Source organism: Ornithodoros turicata, unplaced genomic scaffold (genome assembly GCF_037126465.1).
Source record: "Ornithodoros turicata isolate Travis unplaced genomic scaffold, ASM3712646v1 ctg00000968.1, whole genome shotgun sequence".
Lineage (NCBI taxonomy): Eukaryota > Metazoa > Arthropoda > Arachnida > Ixodida > Argasidae > Ornithodoros > Ornithodoros turicata.
The window spans coordinates 231064-245778 of record NW_026999431.1 but is presented as its reverse complement, the minus strand read 5'-3'; the positions used below and the strand labels follow the sequence as shown (position 1 = coordinate 245778).

The following is a 14715-nucleotide window of genomic DNA, read 5'->3' as shown; positions in this document are numbered from 1 at the left end:
GGTCCTGGGCCGACTTCGAAGGGAACTCTCCGACATATATGTCACAGCGTCTGAGGGACAACCCACGAAAAACCGGGACAGCACAACTGACACCGGGATTAGAACCCCAGTACCTCACTGCCTGGCGCCACAGGACCACCATACCCAAAGTTGACCAATCGCCGCCGACAGAAACGGCACTGGCGTAGCGCGTACGTAGATACGTACGTTGTCCTTGTTTTGGTTCACTTGCATAGCAAACGTTTGTCAATCTATATAACAAGGTTCGTTCGCTTCTTGGCTGTTTCATAAGGACGATGGATTTCAGTAATGGACGTTTCCCAGAAAACATGCAATGACTTCGTTGAATAATGAAGTTAACATTTTTCGTCCAGTACTTGCATACACTGCCCTACGGGTATCCGCCTGACCGCATAAGTCGCCTACGAAGATGACATCAGTGCTGCTCTCAACGCTTTCCAATAAAATATGTATCGAATAAAACACACCTTGTACATATCAAACAATTCTACTCTTAAAAGGAAATAAAAAACTACTATTGAGAAAGTTCGAGAAAGTACACCATTTGGTTGCAACTATCATAAGTGTAGAGCCGTTGTTTTTCTGTGTTTTTTCGCATGTGCCTTGTTGGCTTTTACGTATACTGACGCATTCAGTTTGTGCAGCATGATCTGACCCAGCAGGGAAGCGTTGCACCTTCCCCCTACATCACGCCTCCCCCCACAGGGAAGCGTCATCTTCTGTTTGGCCTTCTTGTGTCGCTTCTCCAAACACGAGCTGCAACGTTAATCAGGCCCTGCCGATAAGCGTTGCGTGTCGAAGGAGTAATCTCACTCACAAATTTCATGCCACGCCCTCAATTCCCTGCGCTAACGATACGGTTCTTTGAATTTGGTCATTTGTCAGTGCCATCATGTTGAATATATAAATAATTGTGCGATAATGCTGGTCACACTACCACCTTAGTTGCGATCACCATTACAAATTAATTGAGCATTAAAATATATAAAAAATGTAGCAATCCTTAAAACGACAACGGAAGACAGCATAGGCTATAACCAGTTAGAACACACTCCGCCTGCGATATGGTGACCTTTGCCACCGACGTCATCAGAGCTACTGTTCCCCGAACACATGTACGATGCATTATGCGCCAGCGCTCTTCCTGTGGTTATACTCACACATCGAGTTTGATGCTGCACATTTGTATCTCATTTCACTCTGCATCTTTGCAACATAATTTTGAAGCAGTTGTTCACCACAACCTTTTGGTTTTAATTGGCCTGGAACACAATTCTTCTTGTAGTCCAACATGCTGCAAAAGATAGCAGACAGATATCTGTTACATGACCCGGACCTTCTCGTGGCTAATAAATTCTACTATTACTATTCGCACTAATTACAAACCAGCTCCGGATTGTAAGACAGACAACACGTGACATTGAAGCACAACCCTGCAGGGAATACAAGACGTGATCACATTGAATTCTTCCCGCAATTTTAATTAGATTCAATGAGAAACAGGACTGCCAATTCGTCCAACGTGTGCAGGACGACTATTTATCATTGACTGAATTGGACGTTTGCAGTGAAGCTGCCTTCCCGAAACTGGGTTCCGCTGCGTTGTGTGGCGAAGACCGCATCCACGGAATAACGAACCGAATGGATGAATTGGTTTAATGGATGCCAATGGGAAAGGCTGATTTGCAATTGATTTAATGAGATCCAACATTTTATGTATCACAGACTCCGCCAATACAAGGAATGAGCAGTCAGTTGGAAGAATTGTTCTAATGGGTATCAATGAGAAACTGTTTTCCAATTGATTTAACGAGATCAACCATGCTGCTGGGCATGTTGGTAATACAATAAGTGAGACGCCAGTTGTTGGAGGAATGGGCGTAATAGTGACCGACGGTACATGCTCATTCTAAAATTAAGTAATGATATGATTAGGAAGAACGCTGTACGTACGTGCAGAAAATGAACTAATTCGAGGAACTGGTCTTATTCGGACAAATGAAATTCCAGAATACGCATTGTATCGCAAAATATGTCACTTAAGGAAATGAAAATTGAATGGAAATCTGTAATTAAAATTATTCCTAACAAATCAAATAGCTGTTGCCCAATGTCGCGGAGGCTGGCCGCTGGCGCCTAGGCCAAGGAGGGCGCGTTGTAACAAGTTTTCAACGCCGCACCACATAGTGATCCGTCCGCCTTGAAAATCGTTGAATTTTTTTGAATATTTCCACAAAAGTACATGTGCCGTGATAACTCTGTATTACTGCTGTTATTTGAAACTATTGTTTTTGCATTCTGTGCAACATTCAACAGGGCTTAAGAGGAAGCGTTTGTGCAAGTCCCCCCCCTCCCCCACCGTATTATTCATCAGTCTGTTACCAAACGTCGAAGCGTGAGAACGTGCGTGATGGATGTCAAGCAATTGGCGCTTTTGGGGATTTCATTTTCAGGATTTTTTCCGTTTTTAAGGTATATGTAGTCGATGTGTCAGACATTTTCGTTTTTTTTACGTTGTTACCATTGCTTTTAACTTCTGCTCGCAGGCGAATATGAGGCTTGAGAGAACACAGCCAGATGTGCGTTAAGATCGGTATGAACGGCGCTGTGTGCAACGGTATGTAATGTGTTTTGTGCATACTTCATACTGACATGCCCTGTAAACGCGCAGTTGTTTGTTGTATATCCCATTCAAGTAGTTGGTTATATTTAAAATAAAGGAATACATATAGGATGCATGTATGAGCGTGTGCGATTCCTGCGATGGAAATAAAATGGATGCTGCAAGAGGGCTGATGCGAGCGACTCGGGTTGGATGAAACGTAGACATGGTGTTGAAGGACGACAGGACGCTAGGCGGACAACCGCTTTGTCTGCTTCGTGTGCTGCATATTGCGAGTTAATGCACACACTTCCGTCTATACCCGGTGTGTGCCTCATATGGTCGTAGAGTTGCATTGTTGCAAATGCAACCGTGCGACCTGCCGGTTTTGGAAGTTTTTTAAGTCTGGAATCGTTTTGGAAGACGCGAGGAGACATTGCACCCAGGATTGTTTTGTCCAACCACCTGTAACTGAGCAACTTTAGGAATTGCATTCGTAAAAACAATGAAAATTAAATGCAAAGGGAACGCATGCCATAACAGATTCCGCGCAGAATGTGCGGCCGCCTCAAAAAGCCGCATCCCATGGAGCTTGCCTAACTCCAGCGCTATCCATGGCGCTGCGATCGAGAAAAGCGACTATTCATCCACCCATCCACAAGGCATGAGGAGACTAGCGGATTCTTTCGTCTCCGCAGACGCAACCGTAATGTATCAGCTGGACCCGACAGCTAGGGCGCTTGGTGAAATGACGCGAAGTATTCGCGTTAATGTTTCTCCAAACCAAAGCCCACAGCGCGTTGTCCTCTCTAGCAGTACACCATAATTCATTGGAGTGCTGCCAGTGGCTTATGAGGAACCGTAGGCAGCTTGAAGTATCATTATCGACAGGTGTCTGAACCTAAAACAACAAAGTATTTGCCCTGCACGGGGGGTGTCAAGCATTCTGCAGAGTTCTGCTCCTACATTTGGCCCATATAAGCAAACCATTCAGCAAAATTTAAGATTGTTCACGCATTTTCTTATTTCTCATGATGCCGCAGTAAAACCGCCGGACGCACACGACGAAGAGCTTACCAGCACAGTCGTTTGTCGTTGCCGGACATCAGGCCCCTAGAAATGATTCCGTGTTCCTGTTCGTATTTCCTCAAGCACACATCTTCCGCATCTGATATTGCTTTTTGATTGCACGCCAAGCCTGAAAACGAACAGTGTGATATATTTGGGTACTCATAATACAAAGCATGAGTCCGCCTTTGATAACTTGCCTATGGAATATCCCCTGTTCCCAGCTTCACTTCTTCCACATAGATATATCAGTGGTAAAACCCGGTGGCGGATCAAACCCTTTATATTTTACTGCCCTCGTTAATTGCCTGCAGCCTTATCCACAGCGCCACCGAAACGTTAACGAGAAAAATCACGCAATAAGATGACGTTGCATCACTTTGCGTGCACCATTCGGCGTCCTGCCGGAGGTTAGAGTTAGGCGGACGGCGCTAGTTTTTGGGGCAGTCTCCCCACGGCTGTGACACATTGCGACATCGCTTCCGTTGAACGCACCGTTGACATCGTGCAACTCTCACCGAACTTGCCAGTCGGGGCATCCGTGCACAATTGGCATTCGCCGGGCGGTCATGAAAGTGCCGGTAAGTATACCCTCCGAGCATGTTTACGAAATATTAACCATGCTGCCAGCACAAACAGCTCTCGTGGTCGCCTCAGAGAAAGGAAACGAAGCTCTGTACATCTACACCGGTAAATCACCTTTCAGTGATTGTGTTGTTACGTTATGTTGCACTCGTGTTTAGTTTTCCTCCCTGTCAAACTTTTCCTTCTTTCATACTTAACTGGCGACAGTCCGTCCTGCAGCCACACAGGACAACGACAGAGAACCGCCAACCAGCAATACCGCCAGCCCCTCTCAGATAGGTACAAACGCCGTTTATAGGACCATTTTTTAACGCGCTTATCGCTCGTGTGCAGGATTTGAAGCAGTTTTTTTTCCCTGTGGTAGACAAAAGGTCTAAGGCCTGGCAATGCATTGGCAAAACATAATTGAAATACAAAGTGGTCTTTTCGGGAAATGGACGCGTAAAATTCCGTGTTTTTTCTTTAATTATGTCTAAACGTTTGCCTGTTTCAGCGGATACGTGTAGGATACACACGCATGGTGGATAAAATATAATATTAATGATAAAATGAAAGAGCATTAAAATATGGAAACAAATGATACTAAATGTAGCAGTGGGGACACCTACAACCAGCGAAATCACGCGTCGAATTTGGAACAAAATTCCACTAGAGAGCATATTCGCCACTTTCTATATCACAGAGCATTCGACCTGCGCACCAAAATTTGCGATTGTCCTGCTGGCCTGGACGCATACTAAAGGATGCATACTAAAAGAACGCAAGAATTTCTTCTAAAACTGGAGAGATACCGCTTCCAAAGACGGCAAAAAGTGAAACACTCGAATTCGAGGTCGGATTTTCTCGATTTTTTGGCATAAAAGCTATTCGGTAGAAACCGTTCGATTACTGTTTATCATCATGTATGATGAACTTCTAAATAAAAATAAAAATCTGGAGGTCAATGGGACCTACCTGCATGACCTGACGTGAAATCGGCCTGGGGGAACACTCATCTAAATATTTCGGGGAACGAAATTCGAACGAAATTTCGAATCATTCGTAGCAGCAGGCGTTCATTTTTGACCGCTTCAAACAACGACCTTGTCAGATCGTATCTATGCGACATAATTCATGTCTCAATAACAAATTAGAAACAGAGGCATATTAACACGATAAAAATGACAGCGCTTGTATGTAGAAGATTGTGGACATGTGAACGAAAGAGTGTCACCAATTATTCGAGTAACTGCAGAAATCCTTGAATGTCTGCGCTGGTTTTCTTCACAAACCTGGGCCAGAGAGACTAGATGCAAAACATAGATGCCTCTTATTGGGATCTCGAATAATGTGGAAATCACCTACGAGCTTTGATTTTACTGCAGGATATTTTGGCCATTTAACGGATGTGTCGTTAATATCTTGCCATCCTAACTGTATATTAGCGTTGAGAACTGTGCTGTTATTTAATTATGTTGTTTATGAGGTACTGTGCGATATTATGTACACTGCAGCCCACTAGAGTGAGAATGGACGGGCATCATACCCACATTGGTTTTACCATGGTAATCCTTGTCCCTCAACTTCAAATGAACAAGTCCTTGTATGTTCAAGTGACTCATCCACTACAGTGTCCTACCGGTTCATCAGTAATTTGTGTTCCTGGTGGAGTACTGTTACGTGCTGTAATTTGTCGAATCGGCAAGGCAACAGCACGTTTAGGTAGCTTTTTCAGCTTAATGTGTGTTGCTGTTGTATCTAATTTGCCATCTGGGCAATGCATTTCGATACAAGCATATCAAATGGAACACTGTTATTCTGCATTGCACATGTTTCCACCAAGATCACCTGCAAGAACCGCACGGGCATGTTGTGAAAATGCAACAACCTGCCTCCTCAGAAATACACCAGCAGGCCTCATACATGCCAAAAGTATCGGTGCTGTACATGATCTTTGTGTGCCTTGGGTCAATAAAGGTATACCGAATTTGCTTTCCACACAGGTGAGTGAAGTGTGGTGACTGGAGGCATAGCGTTTATTTGAAATAGCGTATGCTGACTGAAGCCAATAGAAGGCTCAGCGCATAACACTGGGGACGTACAGGAGACGTGGCGCATAGAGCACGTGACGTATAACGTGGAGGATTATATAAGCCGTGGCGGTTAACCCCTGTGGCGGATATATCCGGTCATGAAGTAAGAGTTATAAATCTGCAAAATAACGGCGCTTATTTATCCGCCATCGTGTTTAGCGGCGCGGCGCTGAAGCTGCTTAACACAGTTTTTTTTCACTGTTCTCACGTCTAATAATATTTATGCACGTGCAAAAGAGGAATATGAAATGAAATAAAGTGAAACTTAACTGAGTTAGTCATTTGTGGAGGAATGCAAGACAGCACAATTGGTCCCAATCATCATACGAATTTATCCTCTATTTTTAAACATCCGTAAACGATAACACAATTTATAACATAAATTGCTTATAGTATAGTATTATTTATAAAGAATAATTGCCCAATTTTGCGGTGTAAAATGAGAACTGAAACCACGCCACTCTCGTGCGCAAAACCTGCGACGGGTGTTGACACGTCAGAGGGTTACGTGTTTTTTATATCGAATAAGCTGATTGAACTAAAGGCTGATCTGTTGACCTAATATGCCGCTTTCCGGCCCAGCTCCCATGGCATTGTGGGTACTATGTGACTGGGAGGTGAACCGGGTTCGAATCCGAATGGCGGCTGTCCTGTCTGGGTGTTTTCGGCGTGTTTTCCTCAGTCGCTTTAAGACATATGTCGCCACAGTTCCCTGTGAAGTCCGCAAAGGGCGCTCGATCCCCACAGTGATGTTCCCGCCTGAATGTGACTACGATAAGCATCCCATACCTACCACTACCACCACCAGATAAGGTGAACGTCATATCGTCTCTTCGCTCGAGAAGTGCGTAGTTCCGGTGTCTGCTGATTACGTATCAATATGTGGCGATTTCAACCTCAAAGTAGTGCTTGTTTCAGCTTTTTTGATAAGACAAGGGTCAATAAATAATGATTGCCGTTGATTCCGCTGTCTCGCATTTTCTCGGAAACAGTCAATACCGTACCATATTGACTTCCAGGTAACTCGGACGTCCAGTAGTTACAAGTACTTTTCCGCTGAGTGTCCGTCTGGCTGCAAAAATGGCATTGCTGCTCCCAGTTTCTTTTGTTTTATCTTAGAGCGCCCTGTGGATTGTTTTAGTTATTTATCTATTATTGGTATAGTTCTAGATGAAAATGCGGGTAACAGGTCTTCCAGCGCACGCATTGCGCGGACGGCCTCAACCATGCCTGTGCCAGTCGTCTATTATGCTCGAACATGATGGAAAATAATTGTGACGTAAAGCTCGGAATTATTATTATTATTAGTTTCAAGGGTGTGGTCATTGGCATCGACGCCTAGATCGTGATAATGCTTGAGGTGCAGTGCCTCTTTTCGTTTTTTTTTTTCGTTGTTGGGATTATGCCTGTGTCCTTTACCTCCCCTGCTTTTCACAATTGTATTCAATTGAAAGGATTGCAGCTCTTCTTGATTTTAGGTTTCTTTACGATACTTTATGATGAAACATGTTTTCTTTTCTTTTTCTGCATATCCCTGTGTGCTAGTGGTAAACCTCCGGTCATGTCTTTCCGGCCCTCCTCGATTTCAGCTACTGTCACAAGTTCATTGAATTCAAAGAAAATCGCGCAATTTTCTTCCAGTCACTCAGAAATGTACGGCTGTATCATTGCACTTGCAACGTTTTGCGAATTGCGTGGCACTATATGACGTGACAGGCAACAAAGTGAACGGCACGGCTGGTTCTAGTTAGATAAGCGAGTAGAAAGTTACCTTCTGCCTTGATTATGCGCACCTGTATGCAGCTTGATTATGTACAGGGCGCTATTTCATTGCTTAGACTTTTGCAACAAGAAAAAGAAAAACTGAGAGAAACAGCGATGATATCTTGCACACATGGTACTTGGCTCTTGGTCCTACATTTTTTGGGCAAAACGCGAGTTGTTTAACGTATCTTCAAACGAACACTTACTTTGAAACAGAAATCGGTAAAACAGCTTTATTTTAGGATGATAAATGGGGAGTATCATCGCGAGGGGCGATACTCTACGTCATTAATGGTGGTGATGTGCGGAACGAAGAAATCGCTAAAGCTTGCTATGCAAATGAGTCGAAACAAAATCCCCAAACCTCTTGAGCACAAAAAGAGCGACGCTTACTCCACGTCAAAGGACCACGTGGTTTCGAGCAATGAGGCTCATCGCAGTACAGGCTGTTCAGATAGATCGGCCCCGTTTCTGGCCCATATAAGCTACCAACAGCCAAGGCCTTGTCGTTTCGGCACTCGAGAACTGCGTATACTTCTAATTTCGAGTCATTTGCACAGAAGACACTTGTCTTGTTGTTCTTTTTTTCCCTCATATTCTTATGTGTTTACTGAGGGCTTTTGAGTGGAATAATAGTCCAACATTCTGGGCGTTACGACAGGTTCATTCACGAGTTGTATTTAAGTACTAACTGAGACAACTATTTCATAAAGTGTTGTAGCTTACGTAAAGAGTGAAGCTGTGAAGGTAGTGAAAAGTACCTACCTGTCGTTGTTACCAGCAGTGAGTGTTATGTTGTTGAACATAGTGGTATGTATGGCCTTAGGCTGGTCACACCACCAGGTTTATTAAGATAAATATTACAGGATAAAGGAGTTAAAAGTAGACTTCAAATTTTTCGATTATTATTGGGACGATAATGGCAGCAGGGGCAGCAGTGCTTGTGAAATATGGCAACTTTATCGCTAGATTTAGAAACACAATTGTTGACACAAGCCATGTAACATGCTTTATGCCCTGGCATTCTTTTTTATTTGATACTCACAGACTGGCTTCGATGTTCCACAGTCGGCGTTGATGTCCTTAAAGAACTGGTCAAGAAGAAACGTTTCATCGCATCCTGGTCTTGCAAGTATTTCCGGAACACAAGTCCTGCTGTATTCGATCACACTGGAAGAGATAAGACGTATACCAGAATCTCCGAAGTTTCAGGGACATTCTGACGCCATCTCGTAACATCCCTTGATTGAGTCACGCAGAAAAAGCGGCACAGTGAACTGCGCAGGAGAGATGGAACAGTTTTTCCCGGCACTCGAATCGGTAAGCTACGTCGAACGTAAATCGAGATAATTCGGAAACAGTCAATTTGCGTGAGATATAGCATGCCGCCCTTGCTGGCCGACTTTTTCTGACAAAATAATACATACTCCCCTCCCCACCGCTGCCCTGTTCATACAGCGGACCCACATCAGTAGCCGCGTTTATATGAACTCGACAGAGCGGCTCCAGATTGCTGCCAAGTCGAGGTGAACTGGACCCGACACTGCTTACATGAAGTCGCTCAAATGGGAGCCGGTCGCAGTGAATGCGTTTTCCAGTTTTTCTTTCTGGACCCGCTTGTGCTGGCCTGCACTGACCGTATGGCTGTCTCGGACGCAGCGACAGGATGGACTCGGTCGCACAGTTTGCTCGATCAGAATTCGGCCCGAGCGCATTTACATGCACTTCGGTGATCGCGTCGAGCGAGTCAACCCACCCCCGCTGTCGAGTTGACGCTGCTCGACTCTGCGTGGCTTCAGCTCGACTCAACATCGTTTTTGAACTCGACACCTCGATCCGCTTATATGAAGTCGCCACTAATCTGTATGCCGCCAATATTGAGGAGAAGCAAGCACAAGGAGCTGCAAGGAGAAAGAGCAAGGAGGAGAAGGAACAGTCTATGAGCTCAGCCTGCAGTATCATTCATCTTGGCCTTTCTGCAAATTGGCATGCAATCACCGAGTACGTTAGCACTCTCGCTAGTCAGCTAGTACGACCCCTTGCCAGAGCGACACCGCAAGTTCAGGTGTCCTGAGCATATCAAGGAATAGTATACGTTGCACAGACCACAAGCTCACTCTCTCCCTGTTGGAAATTCCTACTTGACTCCATATGGTATTATGACACCAGGTCCTACATGATGAAGAATCCTACGTACAAATAGGATCCTGTTTAATTGTGGGTCCTACATGCAAATGCGATCCTACATATAAACAGGATCCTATTTGATTGTGGGACCTACGTTGGGTCCTACATGCAAATAGGTTCCTACATACACGCTAAAATGGCGGAATACCAAGTCTCTCATGGTGATCCCGTATAATTTGTGCACCCTATTGTGCTGTGTATATTAGGAAATAACAAATCATGCAGCTTTTTCTTTCTTTTTTTTATTCATATCGTTCATCATCCCTCTGACATGTCTGTTGAACAATCACACTCTTGTCTGATGTACAGAGTCTTCAACACCTTTACAGATCATGCTAGATGATAGCTCTATAGATATATTTAGATAGATACATATATTTCTTGGAGGCATCTGAAACAATCAAGCGAATTAGGAAGCTAGATTTAACAAGGGATATACATTATGTGTCACACAAAATGGGCCAAAACACATGCACAGGTTAACCAGACTTCCCACATATGCTGTTACTTGAGGTCCAAAGACAATTGTTTTGTTTGTTAGCAGCAAGATCAATTAACTATGACAACTGGGGCTACAGCAAGGGTGTCAGTGAGGTGTTACCTGAACAGGGTGTAAACAATGCATGTTGAGTTATAATATCCGCGATTATTTACATTCTGTCCATATTTCTTCCACACTCGGGGAAAATATGCATGACTCAAGCTGAGTTATTATGAATTAATAACCAAAAAACGAAGATCTGTATCTTTAGAGCACCGGTACCCTGTAGCAGGGCCGCTGAAGTATCACACATGATATCTTCAACCTGATGTTAAGTGATGATACAGGTTAACCAACAGGGTAAGAGTACGAGATTACAGATGGAGGATAAGGCAATAGGTAACAATAGGGTAATAATCGCACTGAGCGGATAAAGTTATAGGAACCCACACGCTAGGACGAATACCAAGCAAAAGTTGCATGAAACATGGCATTATATGAACACAACTAACCTTCAATTCACGAAATCCAACAGCTTTCGGTCTTCCAAGGTACATACACAGCAACAGGTCCAGATACGACTACTAAGGCATGAAACACAGTCACAGCACTGCGGGGCACCAAAACCACCAAAACTACGACGAAAGACGCTTCCCGAACGAGAGCTCTCTGGACACGCGTCCGAACGCTTCTAAGATTTCCCTTCCAAATGAGCTGGAGGCATTCCAAGCGTTCCAAGCTCCAAGGGCGCGCCGCCTGTAACGGCTCTCCTCGTCTCCTCCATGCTCTCCTCGTGCTACATCCAGAAAGCAGAAAGTCGCGCGTACGGGCGACCAGCGCCATTAGAAAGAGGACGTTTTCCCCGTCAATCACAATTCTTCACAAGTCAAGTCAAGTCTACGCCAACAAACAACCGATATCGAAAAAAAATGCCCTCAGCCCCATGTATAACGAGCCGCTGTTGAAATGTTGTCCTCACTCGAGAATGGAGAGAGATAGAAAGATCCCGCAAGTTTCTAGCTGTTCGGTGTTCGGAGTGCACGAATCCGTTAATAAGTGATTCAGATCTCCCGCAGGGTTCAAACCTAAAAACAGGGACGAATGTTGCAGAAGGAGAGTCAGCCTAAGGAATTTCGGGAATAACGCCATGACGTGTAGTAAGTAGACGGGGGGTGTGAATTGAAAAGTTGTAGAGCAAAGAACAGAGAACACGCATCCAAAATTTCCAGTAAATTGGACGTTAGATAAGGGAGATTACGGCACTAAAGGAACGGCACTCACGGAAGCGTCTCCGAGCGGCGTCAGCCAGGCTTGCTGGCGCCAGCGCCATGACCCTCCAACTCCAAAGCCCATATCTGGGGAACGGAAAGTCGCGCGCTTTCGGGATTAAAGCGGTTAGTAAGAGCACGTCGAGAGCTTCAAAACTCTGTCAAACACGACTCTGTAGGTGCAATGGAAACGTTTTAGGAAAAAAACGGTCGGCAGTTCCATGTATCGGAAGGAGTGTAAACACGGAAACCGGTAGCTCGAGAACCAGAAGACTTTGACAGCTGTAGTAAATTTTGTCACGTTCACCGAGTTGAGGCAAGTACACTCCAGAAAGATGAAAACTGTCCGTCGCGGGCTTCCTTTCGAAAAAGGGCCCCAAAGTTTAGAAAAACAGAGTTACGAAGGAGTCTCTGCCCACAACCCCCGAACCGCTAAAGACCGACCCATGGTTCCATTTGACCGATCGTAGAGGGACTGAAGTCCTACTAGGACGGAAATTCTGGCGTCGACCTCACTAGCGGGGCGGATGTTACGGAGCTCCGAATTATCGGAAGTGCAGAGGGAGGCCTGGAATTTCCAAGTACCTCGACTACTTTTAGGATTTCCTGCCAGCCGTGAGCGTGCACGTGAAGGGGAAGGATTGGGGAATCCGTCACAACAAACCGCGTCCTGATAGAACAGGTTTAGTCCTAGATATTAGACCGAGAAGCCCATCGACACCGCAATGTCGCTCGATGGGGTTCACCCGCCACCTCGACCGGTTGCGCACGGCTGTCGAAGTCTGTGCCTAAATAGCACTCAAAGGAATGCACGCATCATTGTATGCTTGATGTTTCGTGGACTAGTAATGGACATACTCTATGCATGTTCCATAAATGAATGCAACCAGTCCGTTCAGTTGTTTTCAACCTAAACAATATATCATGGCAAACATGATTGAATATGACTAGTTCGTTCTGGGCCCCAGTTTTGAGGGATATATATATATATATATATGCAATCAAATAACGTTTGTTGCTGTGTTAATATATCACTTCCATATCTCAAAATAATTCCCCACGTCCTCTCCACATGAAACCAAACAGGTCACGTAAGATCTCCCATAGCTCCTTTTTGATGCCTTGTAGGATCCTAGAAGTCTCCAAGTAGCCGGATATAGGCAATGTAGTGTCCTACAACTCTCCTATATTGCCGCATATGGGACAAGTAGGACACCACAACTCTCATATATAGCCTAATATGAGACATGTAGGATCGTATGACTCACCAATATGTGAATGAATGTAGCACATGTAGGATCCCACAACTTTCCCACATGATACAAAATAGGACATAAAGATCCTACATAAATTTGTATAGGATAAATAGGACCACATACAACCTATTTGGCTTTTTTTCATCAGGGTTCTACTGAGTTCCCGTTCTCACTCACCTGTTTACATATTTGTGTTTCGTGTGTGTCAGCATGTGCACATATATGGAAAATCCGCTCTCCCGAAATGGAAAACATTTCGTGAGATGTGACTGCGTGCAAGTCTTCTTTACTTCTTTAAAAGATACAAGCTAGAGAGTTCAGTGCATCGTATGCTATCGTTTTTACGTACAAAAGGGATATTGTCAGTGGTTCTGCGCCAGCGGAAAAGATGAGAGCTTCGCGCACTGAGAAGAACCAACACGCTGCCCGTTACGTCCGCAAGGCAGATAGCATACGTCAACTGTCTAATTAACTGTCTAGCTAACTGTCATCTCTATTTCGACAAGTAGCGGCGACGAAAAAAACGAATAAGGAAAGGGAGCAAAGGGAACATTCATAGGAGAATCGTCGTCAGCTGTATTCTGACCCGAGTTTTCATTCACTGAAGCAGTGCAGAGTGGTACGGATTACCTGTGCGGGTTCACAAACCAGTTTCCAGGTGTGTGCCAACGAAACAACGACAGCGATCCTTATCAGTTTCTATTGGCATGTCTCGGGTACACGAATCAAAAACGAGCAAACGCTGCATAGACAGCGCGAGCTCACTTCCGCAATCACCATACAATGGTACCCCATACAAGTACAACAATGGACACCCCTGTTACCGCAAGTAGTACAGACTGGACACAAACTGCCGCGAACACACAACTTGGTCTAAACACGATTTAATTAGCAATTACAGTTAAATGGGACCCCCCACATTAATCAGCACCCTACAAAGAGTCATCACATTAATTGGGGAGCATCCAACTCGTGTCCAGACCAGCTGTGTGTTGGAGGCAACCTGTGTCCGTAAAAAAGAAAAAAATAGATAGAAATAGAGGGGAGAGAAACAATTTCTTCGAAAATCGACGATGCCGCGGCGAAGAAACCGCTCCGGAACACACGAGTGACTAGCGACCACCATGTTGCTTGTTGACGGCTGGTAGTTGCAAAGATCGACAACAATTGGCTACCTAGTTGCAAGGCATCGCACCAGATGGAGCCACCATCATAGCTCTATGCGAGAAAGACAGAGAACAAGATACTAGCGGCAGGTAAAATTGCAACACTGCTCAACAAGTCTAGGCATGCCAGAGCACGTGGGAAAGGTCAAACCGCTACTGCTAAACAGCACGGAGAAAACAGTACACATCTGGGAAAAGGCCTAGGGGCGACCGGTTATGCCTAACCTCAGCTTCACCGCACAACG

The 14715-nt window shown here is 44.8% G+C and overlaps 1 protein-coding gene across 1 annotated transcript in view; it reads right to left on the bottom strand.

Annotated features, from left to right (window-relative positions):
• Positions 1-14715, bottom strand: part of LOC135376001 (uncharacterized) — an 83649-nt gene that overhangs the window by 8276 nt on the left and 60658 nt on the right. The window contains exons 6-8 of the mRNA XM_064608623.1: positions 9158-9282; positions 3701-3821; positions 1182-1315 (exon numbers count right to left, since the gene is read on the bottom strand). Coding sequence (XP_064464693.1) covers positions 1182-1315; positions 3701-3821; positions 9158-9282 — 380 coding nt within the window. The remainder of the gene's footprint in view (positions 1-1181; positions 1316-3700; positions 3822-9157; positions 9283-14715) is intronic.